Source organism: Rana temporaria, chromosome 5 (assembly GCF_905171775.1).
Source record: "Rana temporaria chromosome 5, aRanTem1.1, whole genome shotgun sequence".
In the NCBI taxonomy this organism is placed as follows: Eukaryota; Metazoa; Chordata; class Amphibia; order Anura; family Ranidae; genus Rana; species Rana temporaria.
The window spans coordinates 413,538,537-413,563,589 of NC_053493.1; the positions used below are offsets into that span (position 1 = coordinate 413,538,537).

At 51.5% G+C, this 25,053-nt stretch overlaps 1 protein-coding gene across 2 annotated transcripts in view; it reads right to left on the reverse strand.

Moving 5' to 3' along the window:
- Positions 1-2,300: 2,300 nt before the first annotated feature.
- Positions 2,301-25,053, reverse strand: part of LOC120941589 (alanine aminotransferase 2-like) — a 60,241-nt gene continuing 37,488 nt past the window's right edge. For both annotated transcript variants that reach the window (XM_040355092.1, XM_040355093.1), the window contains exons 9-12: positions 8,723-8,894; positions 8,134-8,289; positions 7,039-7,151; positions 2,301-2,515 (exon numbers count right to left, since the gene is read on the reverse strand). In XM_040355092.1, coding sequence (XP_040211026.1) covers positions 2,425-2,515; positions 7,039-7,151; positions 8,134-8,289; positions 8,723-8,894 — 532 coding nt within the window. In that variant the 3' untranslated portion in view covers positions 2,301-2,424. The remainder of the gene's footprint in view (positions 2,516-7,038; positions 7,152-8,133; positions 8,290-8,722; positions 8,895-25,053) is intronic.

Consider the following 25,053-nt stretch of genomic DNA (forward strand, 5'->3'; position numbering starts at 1 on the left):
AGCCTCACCAGCGCCCATCAAATGCAGCTTCACCAGTGCCCATCAAATGCAGCCTACCAGCACCCATCAATGCAGCCCACCAGTGCCCATCAATGCAGCCTCACCAGCGCCCATCAATGCAGCTTACCAGTGCCCATCAATGAATGTTTGCCCTCCGCCAGTGCTGGGCCTCTGACACTATTAGCCAGATTCACAGAAAGTTATTCTGGAAACCAGATACGCTTAAATTAGGCTAAGATACGAGCGGCGTAAGTCTCCTACACCGTTGTATCTTAGGGTGCAATTTTTCCGCTGGCTGCTAGGTGGCGCTTCCGTTGAGTTTAGCGTAGAATATGTAAATGACTAGATACGCCGATCCACGAACGTACGTGCGCCCATCGCAGTAAAGATATGCCGTTTACGTAAGGCGATTCCCGGCGTAAAGTTAGTCGAACAAATAGCTGGCCTAGTCAATGTTAAGTATGGCTGTCGTTCCCGCGTAGAAATTTGAAAATTTTACGTCGTTTGCGTAAGTCGTCCGTGAATGGGGCTGGACGTAATTTACGTTCACGTCGAAACCAATACGTCCTTGCAGCGTAATTTGGAGCAATGCACACTGGGATATGTACACGGACGGCGCATGCGCCGTTCGTAAAAAACCTCAATCACGTCGGGTCACCAATCATTTACATAAAACACGCCCCCCTCATCCTCATTTGAATTAGGCACGCTTACGCCGGCCCCATTTACGCTACGCCGCCGTAACTTAGGAGGCAAGTGCTTTGTGAATACAGCACTTGCCTCTCTGACTTACGGCGGCGTAGCGTAAATACCATACGCTACGCCGCCGGAAAGATGCGCCGCCGTACCTGAATCTGGCTATTAGTTGCTTGCTGCAGAGAGAAGAGAGTAGGAACACCAGTGGTCAGGCGCCTTGGGCAGCAGTGCACCCTAGGCGGCTGCCTAGCTTGCCTAGTGGTAGCACCGGCCCTGTATAGATCAGACCAAAATGGGAAGAAAAGAGAGACTTTGTTCCAAATCAGGGACAGTTGGGAGCTACAGTGGGTAAAGAAAAGAATCAACCCATTTAAAATAATCACATTTTGTTCTGTTGGGATATGTCTCTACAAACTTTGGACATCTAGGACTTTGCAACATTTGCTCGCTCTTCTTTGCGGAACTGCTCAAGTTCAGTTCAATTTGATGACCGTTTATGGACTGCAGTCTTCAAATCATTCCACAGATTTTCAATGGAGTCTTATGACACGATCGGACATTCTGACAAGAAAACGCGTTTTTTTTTTCCGACGGAATGTCGGCTCAAACTTGTGTTGCATACACACGGTCACACAAATGTTGTCGGAAATTTTCAAACGTCAAAAACGCGGTGACGAACAACACTACCACGAGCCGCGAAAAATGAAGTTCAATGATGCTGAGAATGCGTTGAATTGATATCGAGCATGCGTAGGTTTTTTGTGCGTCGGAATTGCATACAGACGTTCGGACAAGAACTTTTGTTGTCGGAAAAATTGAGAACCAGCTCTCAAACATTTGTTGTCGGAAATTCCGACAGCAAATGTCCGATGGAGCCTACTACACGGTCGGAATATCCGACCAAAATCTCACATCGAACATTTGTTGTCGGAAATTCCGACCGTGTGTAGGCGGCATTACCCTACATTCACACACCTATGTGCTTTTTGGTGCGTTTTGCATTTTGCACAGATGCATTACAGTCCATTTAACATGGTCTCCTGTGGCAGCCCTCAAATTTTGCGAGTGGAAAATGAGGGCTAGCGAGTGTCGGCTGCCTGGGTATGGGGGGGGGGGGGCTGAGCACCACCGTCAGGCTTGGTTGACTGGGAGCCCTTCTCCTAGAGATCGCCGAGAGAGCCAGCCGCATCGCCAGCTATCATCCTGACCCAATGTCTTCAATACCCTCTCATGGGCCTACAACGCTTATGCAGATCAGAAAAGGAATTTAGGAGTCCCTACCTGACGATCTGTTCCAGTCCAGTTTCTTGGCATGGAAGTGGAAGGTTCAGCATGACAGCTGGGTAATGCCGTTATGGTAGGACAGCCTCTTTGGTTGTCATGAAAGATTTACGTTTAGTAGTTACTGTATCTACAGTTATATTTTGCATTGGACATTGTGCAAGGCCTAATGACAGGTCCTCTTTAATTTCCAGAATATGCCACTAGGAGAGGTTTTTTGGTTTAGTTTTGGGTGAACAGACCAAATGCCTATTTCTCATTTTGGTCATGTGATAGAATTCCCGGCATTGACACCGGATGTAGGAGTGATGTACAACACATTGTTGCAGATATACCATAGTTTCCATTTATTGTAGAGTGTGTGCTGATTTGTGGATGGAGTGACTGGGCAAAGTGCTAGTAAATCATCATGACTATTAGTACTGGGACTTTCCATGTGAGGGCGGCTCAGGAATATTCCCGGAGAAATTCTCCATGGAATTCTACGATCTTTTCCAGGATGGATTTCAGTTCCTCCAGAGGGTGGAGCAGCGAGATCCTGAAACACACAATGAACATGAGAGGAATGTCACCAAATTATCATATATATTCACTAAATTCATCTTAGGACACCCCCAGACTATAGTATTATAGGACGGAGGGTGCACCTGGGGGGCTCTCAATCAACCCTGGGAGTGAGGGGGGCTTCTGTCACATAAACAACTCCCCTGTCCCTGGTCTATATTACCCCAGAAGAAAGCAGGGAGCCTTTGTCACATATAGAACACCCCACCTCCGCATCCCCAGTCTATAATACCCGAGGAGGGAGGCGAAGCCTTTGTAACATATAGAACACCACCCATCCACAGTCTATATTACCCCAGAAATGATGGGGGAGCCTTTGTCACATCTAGAACACCCCCACCCCGAACCTATATTACCCCCGGAGCAGTGGTGTATTTAGGTTTTGTGTTGCCCTAGGTCTGACTAAACTCGTGCACCCCCTAATTTAAATATGACCCACCCCTTCCCACCCTTTCCTGTCAAGGCCACATGCCCATTTTCCAGTGGGGACACTTGTTCCGAGGGCCTTGGAATCTGTCTCTCTCTAGCTGAGAACTCAGATGAGAGGTCCACTGTTATGATATTACAGTCAAAACTAGAAGCAACGCAAAGCCCCCCCACAGTTGCGGAATGCCGGACACCCACACAACAACTCATTCGTTGGGGTCTGCCACCCTAGCCTCCTCCATGTGTATGGGCTGCCCCCCCTGATGGTGGCCCTGCCAGTATTATTATACCAGCAGTAGTGCGGCTGCTTTATGGGGGCACTAGACTGATTTGCCTCCCGGGTCCAGTATGCCCAAGACTGGTGCTACACTAAAAAAGTGTAGCGTAAGCCACAGGGACTCTTTTCATGCTGCCCCCCTGCAAAGTGCTGCCCTAGGCCTGGGCCTTGTCGGCCTAGGCCAAGATACAGCGTTGCCCCGGAGTGAGGGGTGAGCATTTGTCACATATAGAACAACCTCCACCCCCCAGTCTATATTACCCCAGAAACGAGGGGGGAGTCTTTGTCACATATAGAACACCCCCACCCGAGACTATATTACACAGGAATGAGAGGGGGGGGGGTTGTCACATATAGAACACCCCCACCCCGAGACCATTTTACCCCAGGGATGAGGGGGAAACCTTTATAACATATAGAAGAACCCCCATCCCCAGCCTATATTACCCAGGAGGGAGGGGGGAGCATTTTTTACATATAAAACACCCCCATCCCCAGCCTATATTACCCAGGAGGGAGGGGGGAGCATTTTTTACATATAAAACACCCCCATCCCCAGCCTATATTACCTAGGCATGTGCAAAAGGGAAAATTTTGTTTCGTTTAGTTTTAATTCGTTATTTAATTAATTTAGTTAAGTTAGGTTCGTTACATGTGTTAAATTCGTTTTCGGAACTCGTTCGTTTTCGACCGAATTTCGAAAAATCCAGTCGAATTCGAAAATATTTCGACCGTTCTCGGAATTCGTTCGTTTTCGACCGAATTTCGAAAAATCCGGTCGAATTCGAAAGTATTTCAACCGGATTCGACAACAAATAGTCTCTTTTCGAATATAATTTCGAAATTCGATCGGAATTCGAAAAAAAAAAAAAAAAAAGAAATTTTGAATTCCAAATCGAAAACCCGCGGACGAAATTCGATCGGAATTCCCAAAAAAAAAAAAATTTTTTTTTTCGAATTCCAAATCGAAAACCCGCGGACGAAATTCGATCGGAATTCGAAAAAAAAAAAAAAAAATTCGAATTTCGTCCGCGGGTTTTCGATTCGGAATCGAAAACGTTCGTTCGGATTCGGTAAATTCATTAATATTGCAATTCGGGAATTCGTATGCATCCGAATGTCCGAATAATGAAAAATTCGTCCGAATTTCGATTCGGAACGAAACGAAATGCACATGCCTAATATTACCCCACGAGGGAGGGGGGGACTATTTGTTACATATAAAACACCCCTTCCATCCCCAGCCTATATTACCCCAGGAATGAGGGGGGAGCCTCTGTCTCATAGGACACCCCCAGACTATAGTTTTACAAGGAGGGGGTTCACCTGGGGGGCTCTCAACCAATTTAACCCCAGGAGGGAGGGGGGCCTCTCTCACATATAGAACACCCCCAGCCTACATTACCCCAGGAGGGAGGGGGGTCTCTATCACATATAGAACACCCCCAGCCTACATTACCCCAGGAGGGAGGGGGGTCTCTATCACATATAGAACACCCCTATTCCAAGCCTATGGTATCCCCAGGAAAGGAGTCTTTGTAGCACAGTCCTGGAATGGACTCTGTTACACATATAACACAGTGACACCTCCCATCACCAGTCTCTATTACCCCAGGAGAGTGGAGGGGGGGCACTCTTAAACACAAAATACAGCAAAACCCCTATCTCCAGCTTATATTACCCTGGAAGGGAAGGGGGGATGGGGGGGTTCTGTCATAAATAGAACACAGTGATACCTCCATCACCAGCCTATTTTACCCATCAGTATTTTTACTGGCAGCCAGTAGAAAACCTGCACTTTTCTCCTGCCAGTAAATGCCAATGACAGGAAAAAGGTTGCCAGTAAAAAATATGGCTGTGGCTGCTACAGTGTGTTAGGGTGGCGCCGGCAGGGGGCAGGTCTGGCGAAGGTGGTGCCTGAGTGTGTCAAGTGTGTCATTGTGCAAGGGAACTGAGCGGATTGAGAACTGGCCAATCGAGTCTCAGGACCCTCTTCCTGATTGGCCTGGAGAAGCATCAGGAAGACAATAGCGAATACTAATTCTCTATTGTCACACAACTGAGCGGGCTCAGGGTGCAGTGATCTGCGCCCCCCCGAGACCACCTCTTTTTTAAGCCAATTAGAGCCTCAGGGTCTGTAACGGAATGGCCCGTGATACCCAGAGACTTTTGAAGGATGTGGGGTACTCCTGTGTCAGCTTCATCAATGACTCTTATGTCTAGGGTCATCCTTTGTCCAATAGGGGCATAGGATGACTGAGAAATGATATCTCAGATTACATGAGATGGGACAGTAATGATAATTCATGTATTGCAGGAGATCTTGAAATATTACAGGTGGTTAATTCTGACCCCAACAGGTCAATAGCAGAGTGACTCATTCATGTGGGGACACATAGACTGTTGAGGTGCTAATTAAGTCTACCTGGCTGTAATGATAAAAGCTTGCTGTGTTTGCGTTCTATTGTCTAATGTGTTAATTAAGTCTGGCTCCTAAGATATTTCATTGTGCTATGCTAACTAACCCTGTATTGTGTGAAAGTTCTATTGATGCTAATATGTGTTGTGAGTTAACACACTCTAAAAGTCATGATGTCTGCCATGTCAGCTATAGTAATTGATTCATGTCGAGTCGGTGCCAGAAAGTCTGTCTAAGACCCCATACACACGAGAGGATTTATCCGCGAATACGGTCCAGCGGACCGTTTCCGCGGATAAATCCTCTCGAGGATTTGTGCGGATTTCCATGCGATGGAGTGTACTCACCATCGCATTGAAATCCGCGCCGAAATCCTCTGGCGATGACGTGTCGCGCCGTCGCCGCGATTATGACGCCGCGACGTGCGCGAGGCTGTCATATAAGGAATTCCACGCATGCGTCGAATCATTACGACGCATACGGGGGATCCCTTCGGACGGATGGATCCGGTGAGTCTGTACAGACCAGCGGATCCATCCGTTGGGATGGATTCCAGCGGATAGATTTGTTTATCATGTCAGCAAATATTTATCTGCTGGAATCCATCCCAGGGGATAAATATCCGCGGAAACAGATCCGCTGGAGTGTACACACCATAGGATCTATCCGCTGAAACCCATTCGCTGGGATTTTTCAGCGGATGGATTCTATCGTGTGTATGGGGCTTAAGATGTGGATTGAGGGGGACTCGTTAAGCACCCATTGTGTGATGTTGTGGGTGGAGTTGAGTCATTGTCCAGATTTGGTTTCTAACTGTATATAACCAGCTGAGTTTACCATTAAAGTATTCATTCTGTTTGGAACCAGAGAACAGAGCTGTGTGTCTCGTTATTCTGGGGGAAAATCCATATGGATCCATATGGATATGGATCGTGTCTGCTGGATTGTGGCGTGTCGGATAAGCTGTCTTGGGTTAGTGGAATGGAATATCGTAAACGGTGTTAACCCCTGACCGTTACAGGGTCTAATCACGTGCTTAAAAAAAAAAAAAAAACATTGAAATCCATATGTCCAGCGCCTTGCATGTAGATTAGGAACTGGGCACATGGATTAGGGGATCTGTGCCCCCCATACCCCATATGGATGGGCTGCCACTGCCTACTACAGTATGCATATTGCGCTTGTTTGTTGCCAATAAAAACTAAATTTTAGGTGTCGTGTCAGTAAATTTCAATCTGGTTGGTTGGCAGCACTACTTTCCATGTGTTCAGGTTCAATGACCAATCAGCAGCAAATGATTACATTGTATATGGTACACTGAGTATAGTTTATTCATATTTATTTGCATCACATTTTCTAAGAGGTAAACACTCACCTAAAGTGGTAAGTTCCTTTTTCTTGGCCAAAGCTGGTCCCGTCCACCAAGACGATGCCGGTCTCCTCCAGGAGACGGTGGCAGAAGAATACATCGGGCGCCTGTCCCCGTTCCTGAGAATGAACACATTCGTCACTCGCATACCTCCCAACATTTAATAAATCCAATGCGGGACATCTTGTTGAGCGGGGGGGGGGGGGGCGTCAGCGCCATCCACCTGCAGCACCCCCTTCCACCTGCTCCACCATGGTCCGTATTTCCCGCATTGTGATGATTGGGCGTATAGCGATCATGTGCGAAGGCGGGACTTCTAGACATTCGCAAACAGGCCAACCCCCACGACGCACGTGACGCCAATACGCCCAATCACAGGCCAGGCACCGGACACCAAACATGGCGGGGGAAACCAAACATGGAGGCACGGAATGTTGCCCCCTGTAATGTCGCGCCCGGGGCCCTGTTTTCCGGGAATCTAGTCTAGTCCGCGGGACCCCGGGACACACTTAGAATTCCGGGTGGACCCCGCTGAATCCGGCACGGTTGGGGGGTATGGTCACTCGTACCGGCCTGATCGTGCCGCTAATCTGCTGTACCGAAGGCAATGGACCCACCAGGTCCTCCAGAGAGCCAAATATTCGGGGGGATGAAGTGACTAGCCAAATAAAAATTCATTTTTATTTTTTTTAATAGTAAACCTGTATGCACTTGGCATATAATCAGTTCTTCTTTGGAATATTTTCTCTAATTTCCTGTTGGGATGCCAGTGGTCACTAGAACAGGAAGTAAGGGAAATTTTTCCAACCTATAAGAGATAATTGCCGGCAACCTGGAATATTCCAAATCCCAAATTCTTTATTAAGCTACATGTAAATACAGCAGAGTACAGCTAACGCGTTTCGAATTGAACCCTTCCCTGCTCCATCCAATGACACTTTCAGGCCAGGGTTCCGCCTTCCACCTACAAATTAGCATGTGGCTCAGCAGATGACCAACAAAGAGTGCATTATACCAGGTAATGACAGGTTCCCTGCAGGAACTAATATTTGCCCCCAGAGGGGCAGTGTTTGGGGTGTGGTCTGTACAACTGTGAGGTACCTGTGCCAGCATGATGGCTCTCTCTGGGATCTGGATACGGGGAAAAGCATAGAGGGCCCCCTGTATGGGGCTGCAGCAGATTCCTGGGGCCCGGTTTAGTATTTCCTCTGCCAGTCGGACCTTCTCCAGCTGAGAGCTCAGACGATTCTGTGTCTCCTGCAGAATTAGATGGAAGCAAAAGGTAAGTAGCCTCATATGTAGCTCCTCCCCCCACTCACCTTCAGGTCATCTGACTTTAAAGCTTTCCCAATCACTTTCACAGCTCCATTTATAAAGACTGATGAAATATTATTATTATTATTGGCCATGAACAACAACATAACCGGGAGCCCCTTCTCCACCTCTCCCTCCATAGATAGGGATGGATTACACCCAATATAGGGTGGCGTCCATTATCACTGATGGGGAACGGTCAGACGAAAATTTTTCCCTATTTTAGGCGTCAGTGGCAGAATTTATGCCTTATTGTTGGTGTCAGTGGCAGGAATAATGTCTCAAGGGCAGAAGACAGGCAAGCAAAGGGCCGCAGTTTGGAGACCACTGCTATATATCGTCCCCAGGCATTACATGTCCTACTTGCAACACTCACCGCTTGGAACGTCTCATACGAGAGGTCTCCAGGCTGTGGGGGGTCCAACAGAACCTCCAGGGCCAGCACAGCAATGATGGAGGGAATGTCAAAGGATTTCAAAATATCGAAGTGCCCAAACACGACTTGCTCCACGTTAACAAACTCAATGTAGCCGCAGCGGAGGCCGCACCTTGGGGGAGGGGAGAATAAGCATTTATTTCAGATGTTTTTATATAAAAACCACGTAAACATCTAATAACAATTGTTACTACATGTTAATAATTTTGATGATATAATAATGTAGCGCTACCCCCTCAGAGGCCGCTGATTGATTTGGGATCGGCGTATTAAGTTACCTCTATGTAGTGTCTAGGGGTGAAGGTAGTGAGTAGAGCAGTAATCGAATGTCCAATCTGTAGATGAAGTTTTCTGAATGCTTTATTTCTTGGTCCAACACGACCAACACATCAACTTGAGGTAGACAGGAAAGGCTGATGAAAATAAAATAACTTTGCAGTATCAGGCTTTGGATAAAGAAAGCAGTCCTGCCTTCTGTAGTTGCGTCAGTACGTCGCCACTCTAGCCAGAGTGGGTGAAGTGCCCCTGGACAGACCACTGCCACAGGCCTGGCAGCCAGAGCGTCACTCAAGGTTTCTGGGAGGAACAAGTCTCTGCCACAGACTTGGCTCTGATTGAATGTTGAGACCTCTGCCACAGGCCTAGTGCAAGGTTAAGTTGAATGATAGAGCGAATCCTCCCAGTAAATCACGATAGGGTCACTGGCTGACAGTGTGAGTGTACCTGTCAATGTCCGGTCACCAGATCCCCGATGGTTCGTTCAAGCTCTTTTGGATAACCTGCCTCCGGGTTCTCCTCAAGCCGATCCCCCACCGAACAGCACACAGCCTGGGATCTTCTCAATAGAAGTGGGGACCCAGCAAGTCACTGGGGCCCCTTGGTAGCATCAGTTGCTCCAGGCCAGGAGGGCCCATAGTTGGGAACTCCGCATAGCACGTGACCCCAGGCCAGGAAGGCCATAGTGATGGGGCCCGTGATGTGCGCACACCCTAAAGGTGGGTGCTGCACCCGGAACCAGGAACCCGCGAAAAACCCAGAACAACGCCCTCCGCCACAGAAATACCCCTCCCCAGCATGCCCCGCGAGGGGAAAACTCCTCCAATTGGCTGCTGGGAAGAAGCTGCTCCGCCTGAACCCCTCTGTCACCGCCTGTCACCCAGAGATGAAACTACATCCCTGGAATGCAGACTGGCCCACAGAACAATCCAGATTTGGCGACAGCCGAATTTAACAAAATCAAGAATGAGAGCAAGCTAACTCTCGCATTCCCCCACTAAATTTAACATAGCGTCCTTTCTGAAAGTAAAGGGGCGCTACACACTCCCCCCACCTGAAATGACACTGTCCCCAGTGTCCTAAGGCATTCAAGCCTGAATGCCAGCCTGATATCTGCTAAACAGTAAAGGAAAGTAGGAAAAGAGAGAAACATAAGGGTAAACATTGGATTACAAATCTTAGTGCCTTTAAATATGACATGACATTACAATAACATACACAACCCTATCTATCTATGCTGCCCATTCTCCGCAGTGTTGATAGTAGGTGGGTTCAATAACCTGCATAGGAAATATAAAAGAGAACATACACAAAAATATACATCCTGATATATTAATAACTTATCTATGTACAAATCTCCAAAGTCATAAGTGAGAATGCACCCTCGGGCACGAGCATGAAATCTCCCTTCCTCCCAGAGAGATCAATCTAAGTGCCGAGCATTACTTTTATCCTGTTTCAAGAAATAGAAAAAAAAAGAAACCATATATACATTTCAGTTCTGCAATAAAACGTTGCAGAACACTGCCCCTAGCGGTCAGTGCGCTGGTTCTACGGCAGTCCAAGTTCAGTAGAAAGAAATAGCAGCAAACGGGAAGTAAAAAAATGAAACATTTCTTTCGCTGAATCTTCTTCCAATGCTGTTGAGAAGTTGGCAAGGTCCCACTCTAACTGACTGAACCCAACCCCCCAGAAGTTCTTCACATAGGCCGCAATGTGGATGCGGAGAGGCCAGGGGGAAAAGAAAAAAGGAGAAAAAACAACTTGAGTGGGGGCGAGAACCCTTGTCCAGTACTTCTTAAAAAGAAAATAGGTCAAGCAAACCAGGCATATGACCTATTTATAAAAGCGCGGGTCAGGCAAAATAACAATGTCACCCTCTGCAGTGGTCGTGGTGACCTGAAAATACCTGGTCTTCTCTCCCAGGAGTCTTCAGCACAACCCGGTCACTATATATGTGCCGGTCCCAGCTTCACTCTTGGTGACAGCGTTCAAACCGGGGGTTCAGATAGGCCATGTTAAAGTCCGCGCCCGTAATGATTCGAGGGACCTTAAGGTGAGCCCAAATAGCTTCCTGGCACCATGCCTCCCGCTCTTGGTCCACTTGATGTAGGAGAGGGGATGGCACATAGGGGTACTCGTATCCATAGCTAGCAGCCACCTTTCTTATCACTAGGCGCTGTAGTCTGGCTAAATTGTGCAGGGTGCGTGGGTCTCCGCGTCCCGGCAGCACTATAGCGTCCGGTGCCCTTTTCAGAGTGGGCACGGCAAGGGGCATGGGGGCGGTGAGAGAAATAACAGGAACAGACTCACCGTCTCCCCAGGTCAGCTGTGGGACGTCCATAGACGAAACTCCGGACCCATGCGGTGCGCTGCGGCCGGAGCGTTTCTTCCTCCGAGTAGCGTAGGGGGCACGGAATCCTCCGAACCCCTGTGACTCCGGAAACCTCGGTTCAAAAAGGCTCTCTAGGGGCTCCTCATCATCCGTCAAAGAAACAAAATCAGAGGAGTTCAGTTCCTCCGCAGGCGGGTAACCGCAGGCCTTTACGGATGGGTCCCTAGGGCAGTACGGCAAAGAGGGACGGGCAGGTAGGCCTCGACCGCGGCTGCGGGAGGCTGGAGCAGGCCCTTCTCCTACAGAGGCACGCCATACGGAGACCGCTGTGGAAGTGGTGGTCTCCGATGTGGTCTCGGCCTGTGTGCTGGTCACGATAGTCACGCTGGACGGGTCGTCACCCTGTTCTGGTTTGTCCATAGGGCTTACCTCCGGTGCGCAAGATGGCGAGGTAGCTGTTTGGAGAGTCAGGGTTGATGAGACCGAGATTATCTCAGGGTTCGGAACCTCTGGTTCCACGATCTCCACCGTCGGGGATGGCTCTGGCCATATGGCTTCCTCCTCCGTGGTGATGACTCCGGTGACATAGTTCACCCGATACTCCCAAGGAGCTTTAGTGGGTGACTTCATAACAAATAAGTAGGCCCGGAACTTCTGGCACCGGGCGAACGGCTGGATCCGCATGGACAACTCCTCGCAACGAGGGCAGGACAGTCCCAGAATCTCCGATCCTCCGCTCGACAGAAGCACAAACTGTCCCTCGGTGGACATTTGGATACCCGTGTCAGTCACTGGCACTCCAGGTGGAGCGAACATGTTGGAGACTTCCGGTGTGGTTGTGGGGGGCCTCAATCGCTGGGTAGCAGCGCCCGATAGCAAGGAAGCGGACAAAACGCACATGGTCTCTCCTTCACTCTCTGGTAGGTGTTGGTCTGCTGAATTGGCGCGAAGACTCTGCTATACGTCTCACGCAGGGGTGGGTGGCTCCTCCCACCTGAAGTACTTGTCCGGACACGTTTCAGGCGTGTGCTCTGTTGCACAAAAAATAAAAACCGCAGAGGTGATCAAATACCACCAAAAGAAAGCTCTATTTGTGGGGAAATAAGGACGTCAATTTTACATGGCGCGGTCAGCAAGCGGTTAAAAACAAATCAGCAGGATAAACTGGTAACATCAAATAGGTAGCATTAGTGAAACACCAAGCACTGTACAAATAAGCGCATTGAACTGGTTCGATACGCTTATTTGTATAGTTTTTGTCTGAGAATATGGATCGGTTTATAGAAGAGGACCTCACCGATACCACAATGTGGAGGAGCCCTCAAAAAGAGCTTTGGAAGCTCTGATAGATCACAAGAATCTATTGTAATGGCCTCCTCGCCTCCAGAGTGGAGTGGTGGAGATCCCAATAGTTGGAGGACTTGATCTTCCGATGGAAAGTTTTGTCTGAGAATATGGATCGGCTTATAGAAGAGGACCTCACTGATACCACAACATGGAGGATCCTTCAGAAAGATTTTTAGATATTCTGATAGATCACAAGAACCTATTGTAATGGTGATCTCCCCACCTCCAGAGTGTAAAGGTGGAGATCCCAGTAGTTGGAGGATTTGATCTTTTGATGGTGTCAGGTCTGCCAGGAGACTTTATCCCTCACTCCGGTTTCCTGACTTGTTATCCCTGTATCAGGTGGAGGGACAGTTGAGATCCGGCAGCAAGATTAGGGAACCACAATAGATGGTGCAAACAGCCTAACTAGGATAGGGTGACCAGACATCCCCAGTTTCAGGGAACAGTCCCCTGATTAAAGACACTGTCCCCGGACCAAGTCTGTTCCTGGTTTTGTCCCCAGATTGGATTTTATAGGGGGCAGGGGCAATTTCAAAGACAATCAGTGCAGAATTAAAATAAAAAAATTAGAATTACACCCCCCCGCTCCGCCGTGCCTTCAAGCATAAGGGGGGGGGGGGTGTATTTTTCCCATTATCTGCGCCCCTTTCGGATGATCATGTGCTGGTCGGAGCGGAGGGAATATTTCTTCAGTTTCGGGCGCATGCCCATTCAGCTTCGCTTGCATGTTCTTCTGCCTTGACTCAAATCCTGGCCAGCCACCTGCCTATCTCCTTGCCTTCCCTGGAGGAGTGATCTTCATCTGCTCCCCACCCAGTGGTAGCCGGGGGCCGAAGAGTTATGCCGCGTACACACCATCACTTTATGTGATGAAAAAAAATGACGTTTTTAAAAACGTCACTTTAATTGACTGTGTGTGGGGGAAAACGTCGTTTTATGTCTTGTAAAAAACGACCAAAAAAAATTGAAGCATGCTTCAATTTTATGTGTCGTTTTTCAAAAGTGCACTTTTTACTTCACAGAAATTGACCGTGTGTAGCAAAAAACGTCGTTTTCTAAGACGTTTTTTCATCCACGCATGCCCAGAAGCTACTTATGAAGCAAGCTTCAATGGTAAAACGTGGTGGAACGTAACCTCACTTTGCAAGATCATTGTGAGAAAACGATGGTGTGTAGGCAACTTCGTCTTTGAAAATTGAAGTTTCAAAAACGTCATTTTTTACTTCACAGAAAGTGTCGTTTTTTTTCATCACATAAAGTGATGGTGTGTACGGGGCATAAGACTTGACAGGCTGTGAGGGGAGCGGCGACGGGCAGAGAGTCGCTGATTGTTGCCATTACTGGTAAAGAACAAATATGTCCCCGGATTTCATTTGAAAAATCTGGTCACCTTAAACTAGGAACCACCAGCAAACAACTCATGGTTAGTAGAGGCCAAAGACAGGAACCAGGTGGGAGAAAGGACAATCCTAAACAATCCAAGTAGCGGACCAAGGCAGAAGTATACAGGGGTCAACCAGAAGGCGGCGTCGGGAACAGGCAGGGTCGGCAACAAGATCAGCGTAAATCCAAGGGGTAATCCAAGAGGCGGAGTCAGGAACAAACAAAACCAGCACCCAGAAACACATAAACAGGAAGCTATACTAGGGCAAAGACAGGAAGTGGAAGTGATGATTTATAGGGTCACTGATCAGGTGACTACCAACAGCTGGTCCCAGGGTGGAGCCAACATCCAAACTCAAGAAGCAGAACATAACAAGGATTCTACCTTAAAGATAGTTCCCTGGTGGTTCAGGCAATAGGAAACCGTCCACAGAATACCGTGTCCCGGACATGGCGAGACAGGTGGGACGTTGTGTCTGAGAATATTGAACAGCTTTTTAGAAAAATTTATGAAATATCTCTCAGAAAGAGTTTTAGATGTTCTGACAGATCACAGGAATCTATTGCAATGGTGATCTCCTCTTCTCCAGAGTGCAATGATGGAGATTGCAATAGTTGGAAGACTTGATCTTCTGATAGGATGTTTTTCATATTTGATCAGGCCCGGACTGGGACAAAAAATAGGCCCAGGCATTTTCTTTGCAGCAGCGGTTAATGATGGGATGTGAGGTTCCAGCACCCTGCACCTCTGGACCCCTTTACATTACACAGCACCCTGCACCTCTGAGCCCCTTTACATTACACAGCACCCTGCACCTCTGGGCCCCTTTACATTACACAGCACCCTGCACCTGTGGGCCCCTTTACATTACACAGCACCCTCCACCTCTGGGTCCCTTTACATTACACAGCACCCTGCACCTGAGCCCCTTTACATTACACAGCACCCTGCACCTCTGAGCCCCTTTACATTACACAGCACCCTGCACCTCTGGGCCCCTTTACATTACACAGCACCCTGCACCTCTGGGCCCCTTTACATTACACAGCACCCTGCACCTGTGGGCCCCTTTACATTACACAGCACCCTGCACCTCTGAACCCCTTTTCATTACACAGCACCCTGCACCTGAGCCCCTTTACCTTACACAGCACCCTGCACCTCTGAGCCCCTTTACATTACACAGCTTCCTGGACCTCTGGGCCCCTTTACATTACACAGCACCCTGCACCCCTTTACATTACACAGCACCCTGCACCTCTGAGCCCCTTTACATTACACAGCACCCTGCACCTCTGGGCCCCTTTACATTACACAGCACCCTGCACCTGTGGGCCCCTTTACATTACACAGCACCCTGCACCTCTGGACCCCTTTACATTACACAGCACCCTGCACCTCTGAGCCCCTTTACATTACACAGCACCATGCACCTCTGGACCCCTTTACGTTACACAGCACCCTGGACCCCTTTACATTACACAGCACCCTGGACCCCTTTAAATTACACAGCACCGCACCTCTGGACCCTTTTACATTACACAGCACCCTGCACCTCTGGGCCCCTTTACATTAAACAGAACCTTGCACCTCTGGGCCCCTTTACATTACACAGCACCCTGCACCTCTGGGCCCCTTTACATTACACAGCACCCTGCACCTCTGGGCCCCTTTACATTACACAGCACCCTGCACCTCTGGGCCCCTTTACATTACACAGCACCTTGCACCTCTGGACCCCTTTACATTACACAGCCCCACACAGTTTGTTACACAGACACCCCCCTAACAGTGCTGGACCCCCTGCATGCTACACTGGGGGAGGGGGGGGGCAATGCGGCCCGCGGGCCACCGGCATATGCCCGGTATGCCCTATAGCCAGTCCGGGCCTGCATTTAATGAATATAAAAATTGACTTTGTACTCTCTTCGGAGAGTAGCATTGAGCATTTTAACCATTTTAGATTTTTCTACACTGGCACTCTGAATAGTATTTGATTAGATTTCCCTGTATGTTCAGCTTACAGAGAAGCAGATTTCATATATGGATTTGAAAATGCATTGTCATTGATTGAAACAAAACTTAAAAGCCTAAGCTGGCCATAGATGGATAACATTTTGGATGAAAAGTCTTAGGAAAATCCTCAGAACATTCCTTTGTCGTTCAAAAGATTTAGTTTGCCTTTAACATTTGATTTTTGGAATGAATGGACCAAATGGAAACCACATACACTGCTAGAAATTCGTTCACTCTCGAAAAATTTACCATCCTGATCCATTAAATTTACTCATCACTACGGTCGAAGGCGAATGTCGATTTGACTCACTAATGAACCTTTTTTTCCTAAGAATTTTCATTTGATATTCTACCCCTATCTATGGCCAGCTATAGTCAGTGCAATGTCTGTTTTAATGTCAGTAAAGGAAACTCCTGAAATGTCACCTCATGTAACTGTCTTATAGCTGCTGAAGGGAGGCCCGGAGCAAAAGCCAGCAAGACTAGCAGAGGGCCGGGCATGACAGAGTGTCTAGTGACACAGGCAAAGGGTTAAGCTAAGGGGGTAGGAGGTAGGAAGAGCATGACTATGGTATAAATACATTAACCCCTTATCTGCTAAGCCCCCCACATTTTTACTCAACCTTTACCTTAATAAATAACTGACACCACTACTGTAATCTTTGGAGTAAAAACTGGCCGTAGCAGCCTCCATTTATTTTTAAATAACCTTTTAAATATTAAATAACATTAAATAACATTTTCACACATAAACCTTTATTAGACCTGAGATACCACTTTTAACCCTGCTGGTGCTGGACTTTGCAGGCACATTAACACACTTGTAACCATTCTAAAAAGTTTTATGAGCACTGCAGTACCTAACTCTGGTCTTAGGCCTCAAGCCGAAACTGACTCAAAGACGACCAACTGACCGCAGTACCCCCATTAACCACTTGCCAGCTACACCTTGGTAGACTGGACTAACAGCCCCTTCAGAACCCATACCACCTCTGGGTAATGGCATCCACTTCAGGGTAATTTCTTCTCCTGCAAAGTCCAAAACACCCGCCGCCGCCACGACATCCTAAGTTCGTACCTGTGTGGAAAAAACAAAAACCAGAAAAGCACCCAAAACCGCCAACACCGTATCACATACCATGACCTCCCACTACACCAATGACCCCCTTTAAAATGCCCAACAAAGGGAGGGTGGGTGGGAAACTTCTCCCCACGTGTTAACCGGGAAGCGTGGGAGGGGAAATATATAACCTCCCTCCCATCGCTCTCCTTCCTCACTGACCCCTCCCTCCGACCATGGCAGGGCTTTTCCTTTAACCCCGTCATGGCCGGCCCTGCGCTGATGTCTTGTTGTTTTGCTCCGGGCCTCTCTTGACTATGGTATAAATACATTAACCCCTTATCTGCTAAGCCCCCCACATTTTTACTCAACCTTTACCTTAATAAATAACTGACACCACTACTGTAATCTTTGGAGTAAAAACTGGCCGTAGCAGCCTCCATTTATTTTTAAATAACCTTTTAAATATTAAATAACATTAAATAACATTTTCACACATAAACCTTTATTAGACCTGAGATACCACTTTTAACCCTGCTGGTGCTGGACTTTGCAGGCACATTAACACACTTGTAACCATTCTAAAAAGTTTTATGAGCACTGCAGTACCTAACTCTGGTCTTAGGCCTCAAGCCGAAACTGACTCAAAGACGACCAACTGACCGCAGTACCCCCATTAACCACTTGCCAGCTACACCTTGGTAGACTGGACTAACAGCCCCTTCAGAACCCATACCACCTCTGGGTAATGGCATCCACTTCAGGGTAATTTCTTCTCCTGCAAAGTCCAAAACACCCGCCACCAGCACCCAAAGGTAACTCCTTACCTTTGGGCGCACCTCCACACCCTCAATGCTCGCTGTATCCCGTCCTGTAGGCCCAACACCCACATGTCAATCCCCACGTCGGTCAAATGAACTCCATCTTTCAGCTGATACCTCCACGTATCCACCTCCAACTCAGGGTGTTTAACCACCAACCCGCCGTTCCGGATCACAAATTTAGCAACGTCCCGATTAATTTTTTTTCTGGCCCTGTTCACACCTTCCCACGATCTAGCCATCCGCCATGAAGACCTGCCCACAATGTCAGACCATATCACTACCGTATCCGGGTAGGACATGCGAATCCTCAAGAAATCAAACTTGATGTCTCGTGCGACATCCAACATAGAACGCACCCCCAAGTCGTTTCCCCCCGCATGGATCAACAAAACGTCCGGCGGTCGGTCCAAGCGTGCAAACTTGTGCACTTCCGGCACCACCCTGCTCCACAACATCCCCGGGAATCCCAACCACCGCACCATCGCTTCCTGTCTGGGGACCCCCAGCTGGCGACCGTTCGGCCGCATATCCGCTCTCGCAGCCCCCCTACGAACGAAGGAGTGGCCTATTATCCATACCAGTCCCTGTCCCGCACCTGAAAGACAGCAAGTAAGAAATCCATCACCACAAGCCCATCGGGAGACGCTCCCCTCCCGACTCCCAACATGTTCCCTTAACCAAACAAAAACAAAACCCCGATACACTCCCCATCCCCCTTGGAGGTGGCCTGACATGAACTTTACCTGGCCATCTATTGTTTTGCACCCCCGCTCCCCCCTAGTTCTACCATGAGCTGAGGTCTGACATATAATCGAAATCTCCTTGACTCCCATCTACCAATCCTTTTCACCAATTCATCGTCCAAGCCACAACGTACTGCTTCTGTCGCGGCACCAATCCGAAAGGAATGCGCCGAGAACTCCTGAGCCACCAGGCCCAATGCCCCCAAACACCGTCTGAACACTGTCACGAACTGATACCGTGACAACGCCGTCCCATCCTCGTGCAGCAAGAATGAGCCACTTAACTCTGGCCGTACATCCAAAAATTCCCGCACTACCCTAACCGGGCATAATTCCGACCCTTCAATAGGGAAGACTCGCACCACTTTACCCCTCCCTTTCTGGTCCGTCTTGGACCGGCGTAGCAACAAAGCGACCCCGTCTTGATTCCACACCACATCATCAGCCAACATGCCACCCTGCACCTTCTTCGAGGGGCTAACCAACTCCCCCACCCTAAAAGCTCCAAAGAACGCCAAAGCGAACGCCGCGCGAAACAATAACACTTCAAACCGGGATGAACACAATGTCCCCAACTTTTCCATAATACCCCTCAATATTGCAAACGACACAGGGCGACGGGAATCCGCCTGACACCCCTGCTTCCTGTAACCCTTTAGAGCCTGCCGGACACAAAATTCCTTAGTAAAGTCCGGGCGCCCTTGCCACTTAAACAGGAAAGCCAATCCAGCCAATTTTTTGTCCATCATGGACGGAGAAACCCCGGCCTCCATGTTCCTGCCCAAGAAATACAGCACCAAACCCCTGACCTCGGGACCGGCCGGGTCCACCTCGGCCTCCCTAACCAGAGCCTGCCATTCCGCCCACACCTTCTCATACGCCCTCCAGGTGTTCACACTTACCGACCTTCTGATCCAATCGGAGACGATTCCAACGGAATCCTCCAAAGCCACTCTGGACAGGGGACACCTTGCTCCTCTGCCTCCGGCACCAGCTCCCGGAACCTGTCCCACTGAAAGCGAGACAGAGCATCAGCTACTACATTCTCCACCCCCGGTAGATGCACCGCATATACAAATATGTTCAACTGCAAACAGCGCAGCACCAGGTGCCGTAACAGCCGAATAACTGGAGGAGAAGACGCCGTAACTCTGTTGATCACCTGGACCACCCCCATATTGTCACCATGGAACCGCACCTTCCGATCCCGGAAGGCCGCACCCCACAATTCTACTGCCAGCACCACCGGAAACAATTCCAACAGCACCAAGTTCTTTGTGAACCCCGCCTCCAACCAGGCCTGAGGCCATGAGCCCGCACTCCATTGCCCTTGAAAATATGCCCCAAAACCTGCGCCTCCAGCCGCATCTGTGAACAACTCCATGTCAAAGTTGCTAACCGGACCGGACATCCACAAGGCCCTGCCGTTGAAGGAGTCCAAAAAGGAGTGCCATACCAACAAATCCTCCCTATGTTCCTTCCCCAGGCGCACATAGTGCCTGGGCGACCTGACACCCGCTGTAGCCGCTGAAAGGCGCCTGCAAAAGACCCTCCCCATGGGGAGAATGCGGCAAGCAAAATTTAGCTTCCCCAGGAGCGACTGAAGCGCTCGGAGTTGCACCTTCCGCAAGCCCACCATCTCCTGAATCTCGGCCTTGAGGCCCACCAACTTGTCCAGCGGTAACCTACATTCCATCCTCTCTGAATCGATCACGATGCCCAAGAATTGGATGACCGATCTCGGTCCTTCCGTTTTCTCGGGCGCCAGCGGCACACCAAATCGCTCCGCAATGTGCTCCAAAGTGGCCAACAGCACTGCGCAAATCTGCGACCCCGCCGGCCCAATACAGAGAAAGTCGTCCAGATAGTGGATCACGGAGCTTACGCCTGACACATCCCGAACCACCCACTCCAGGAACGAACTAAACCGTTCAAACAGCGCGCAGGAAATGGAACAGCCCATCGGCAGACATTTGTCTACGTAGAACTCCCCACCCCACTGGCAGCCCAAGAGCCTGAAACTATCTGGGTGGACAGGCAGGAGCCGAAACGCAGCCTCAATGTCCGACTTGGCCATCAAGGCCCCCCGGCCATACCGCCTGACCCAGCCCACCGCAGCATCAAAAGAGGTGTAACTCACCGTACACTCCTCCATGCTGATGGCGTCGTTCACCGACCCCCCCTTCGGAAACGACAAATGATGAATAAGCCGAAATTTGTTCGGCTCCTTCTTAGGCACCACCCCCAACGGGGAAACCACCAAGTCGTCCAAGGGAGGCGAGACGAATGGGCCCCCCATACGGCCCAATGCCACTTCCTTCTGCAGTTTCTCTGAAACCACATCCGGGTGTTGTAACGCTGAACGTAAATTCTTAGCCACCGGGGGGACCACGGACAAAGAGCACGGAATGTTAAAACCCACCGAGAAACCCCTTTCCAACGACAGGGCGGCCGCCCTATCAGGATATCTACCGAGAAACGGTCGCATCCTTTCCACCATCACCGGAGTCCTCCCTCTTACTTGAAGAATCTCCGGGACGTCCCTTGCCTTGCTTAAAACACCGGGAAGAGGGGTGATTGCCACCACAGCCGGAGCACTCGTGCTTGAACCGGCAAGACCCTCCGAACCTGCAGTTTCCTTCGTTAAACTGCCAGCAGACCCCCTTCTTCTTTCCGGCCGACTGTCCTGGGGAAGAGGTTCCACCGCCCCCCCCCCTGAAAAAACGGCGTGGACGTCCGTGGGGCCGACATAAGCCGCATCCAAAGGCCAATGTCCTTAGTGTCCCACCTAATATCCGGCCTGATAGCCCGGCGTTGCCGGAACTGCTCATCATACCGGAGCCACCCCGTGCCCCCGTAACACCGGTAGGCCTCGCTAATCGCCTCCTGGTAACTGAAAAGCGCCGAACAATGTTCGGGGTTTTTCTCACCGATCACGCTCGCCATGATCGAATAGGCCTGCGACCAATTCGCAAAAGTCCTAGGTATAAGCCTATACCTCCTCTTCTCCTCGTCCTCTTTCTTGGACTCTTCCGGCTTAACCCTATCAAGGTTAAACTTTTCCAGCGGTAACAACGCAAATATCTCTACATATTCACTCTTCCAAATCTTTTCCCGCACCTCCGGCTTCAAATGCGAACCCAGCGGTGCCTCCCAGCACGTGTAAACCTCCCCTTTAGCCGCGTCCGCCAACCGGACCAACTCTCTCTTCTTCGCGGAATCGACCCCCGCATCCCCCTTTTCCGTAGGCGGCACCACGGCACCTGCCGCCACAGCCCCTACCTCTTGTCCCTTGTCCACAGGCACCACAGCCCCCGGCACGGCGACCGCTAATGCAGGTGCCGTAACCCCGGATCCCCCCGCCGTTCCCCATGCTGCCGCCGGGCTAACGGCGGGGCTGACCCCACCCTTCAGCTGGCTAACCAACGTCTCCAAACCCGCCAGGAACCGGTGCAAACCGGCATCCTCTCTCGACCGTTCCCCCAGTGTACCCGAATCACCACTACTCACCCCTGCGGGCACCCCCCCACGACTACGGGGACCCCCCCCCTGTCCCCCCGCTAACACCCCCACATTTTGTAAAATAGAAGGCAAAGCCAAAAACGACTCACCGGGCTGTCTGGAAGCAATCCCACCAGCCGTCCGGCTTGGCTCCCGCGCTGCGACCTCCGTCCTGGGCACCACTTCCTCCTCCGACAGCTCCCCTTCCGATCGATCTCCATGCCGACCCTCCTCACCAGATGAAAGCCCTCCAGGCGACTCGGGCCTGGGAGCCGCGGGCCCAGAGCTGGACTCACTCTCGCTGCGCGCCCTGGACCCGTGCACCGACTTCCGCATAGCTTTTCTCGGCGCCTCGGACACTCTGCCGTCTTCCCCTCCCCCTCGCTCCCTCACCACGGGGCTGGATTGGAGGTGGCTAGCCGCGGATGCTGAAGAGCTAGCCACCGCAGGGACAGATGTGCTTCGCCGAGGCTCTCGGCCCACCGGTGCACAACCGGGGTTGGAGCCCGCATCCCTCCGATCTTCTCGCCGAGCGGACCTGGCCGCCGCCTTGGAGCCCCCTGGCCGCCCCCTCCCCGTTCCCCGCTGCCGATCGGTGTCCTCCTGGCGCCCCCCGCCGCCGCCGCTGTCCGTTTTGCGGGTGGGCCCGAGGAGGCCCGGATGGGGCTGCCCCCTCTCCTGTGGGACCGGGTGGACGGTCCCGGGGAATAGCGTGCCGGAGGCCGGGACACCCTGGATCGCGGGGTGTCCTCCTCCCCCCCCCCGGACGGGTGGATTGCTGGCTACATCCTGGGTGGCAGTATGAGCCCCCCCCGCTCGCGGGGTGCCCCCCCCGCCCCCCCGGCCGGGTGAATCGTTCCCCGTGTCCCCGTGCGGGAGGAGCGGCCCCAGCATGGACTGCAGCCACCCCTCACCGCGGCGATCCGCCTCCTGCCTGAGCTGGGCGATCATGGCCTCGACCCCAGCCATGGTACAGGCCGCTGGATGAGCTTAAAATTGAGTCCCCGGCTGCGGCCTAGCGGCGCTGGTTTTTTTTTTTTTTTTTTTTCAGGGCCTAGCTTCCCCCCAGCAGCGCTGACCTAAAACGCCGAAAAAACGGTAAAAATAGCACCCGATCGCGGCCTACCTCACCCCTTTACGTTTCTGGCAGAGCAGCAAGTCCCCAGCAGGCACAGAAACTTCTCCCCACGTGTTAACCGGGAAGCGTGGGAGGGGAAATATATAACCTCCCTCCCATCGCTCTCCTTCCTCACTGACCCCTCCCTCCGACCATGGCAGGGCTTTTCCTTTAACCCCGTCATGGCCGGCCCTGCGCTGATGTCTTGTTGTTTTGCTCCGGGCCTCTCTGGATTGGTTTAGAGAGGGGCGGGGGAGTTAGAAGTATCAGGTTCAGAGGAGGAGCAGGATTGGCTGATAGTGGCAGGGGAGTTACCCTAAAAAAGGGTGGGGCGGGGCCAAGGCGGTCACTTGCAGTCAGGAGAGCACCGAGGAAACAGCTTTTCCTCCTGCTCTCAGAAAACAAGATGGCGTCCGTCGACCTCGTGCTTGCGCGCTTGCGGGCCGAGGCAGCACATCGGGGCACAGAGTGGCTGGAGAGGCGCGCTGCGGAGTGGGTCGCGGAACAGGCGGGCGGATCGGGAGTATCGGGCGGCGGTGAGTTGACCCCACGCGGGCGGAGGTCGCGGCCTCCGGCCCGCTATTCTCCGGGGCCCTCATCCAGGACTGCAAGGGGGGCTCGGAGCCCTCCGGGGGGGCGGTCGGCCCCCCCGCCGAAGCGGGTGACCAGAAGTGAGGCAGGGGGGACGGAAGAGGACACACGCCGCCGACCTCCGTCGGTGGGCGGGGCCACGGGCCGTGTCGGCGCCGCTTCCTCACATGCGGGCGGTGGGGGGGGGACTCCTTCTCCTTCTGCTGCGGGAACGGGGGCTGCACGGGGAAAAAAGAAGGCCTCAGACCCACCTGGCACGGCTGCGGGGCCCTCTACACGTGGGGCCGGCGGTTCCGCAGGTGGGCGGGGCTCGGAGCGGAGGACATCGGGCAGCGGTGATCGGCTGGGGGTTAGCACAGAATCAACGTCGGGTGGTCTGCCTGCTGCAACAACGCGGGGCAGAGGAGCAGCAAAAGGCCGGCCGGACCGGAGGGGGGACTCCGGGGCCTCCAGGTCATCTTCTCCTGAGGGGCTGTCGGCCGCACCGATCCCAGTCGGGGAGGACAGGTCGGAGGGTGTGCCATCGGAAGACGAGGATGGGGAGCCGGACAGAGGGTCAGCGGTGGAGGTCCAGTCTACGGCGGCGGGGGTGTCCCCCGGCAGGCCTGGTAAGTCCACTACATTACATGTATCCTCTTTAGCTGACGCATTGTGTGAATTGTTGGGAGTGGGGAGGGGGGGGGTGTCGGCACCTCCGCCGCCAGTGGCGGTGGCAGCACCGGTGGTGGCGGGCGTTGCGCCTGCCGCCTCTGGGTCTGACGCCTTGTTGACTGAATTGGTGGGGGGCCTCAAGGAACTTTTGGGCCGGGTGGCTGCGGTACAGGGCCCTTCGCCACAGGTGGCTCCGTGGACACCTGTGGCTGCGGGCACGGTTGGGGGGGATGCCCCGGCCGGAGGGGGGGTTGCGTCTTCGCAGCTTCCCCCAGTGGCCCCAGTGGCGGGACAGGTGGTGACGGTGAAGGACAAGTCAGGGGGGGCCCCGGAGGTGGTGACTCGTTCCGATCTGGTACGTATTGCGGATGCGGCGAGGGGCGAGGTTTATATCTGCTACGAGTGTCCGCTAGGGGGTCATTT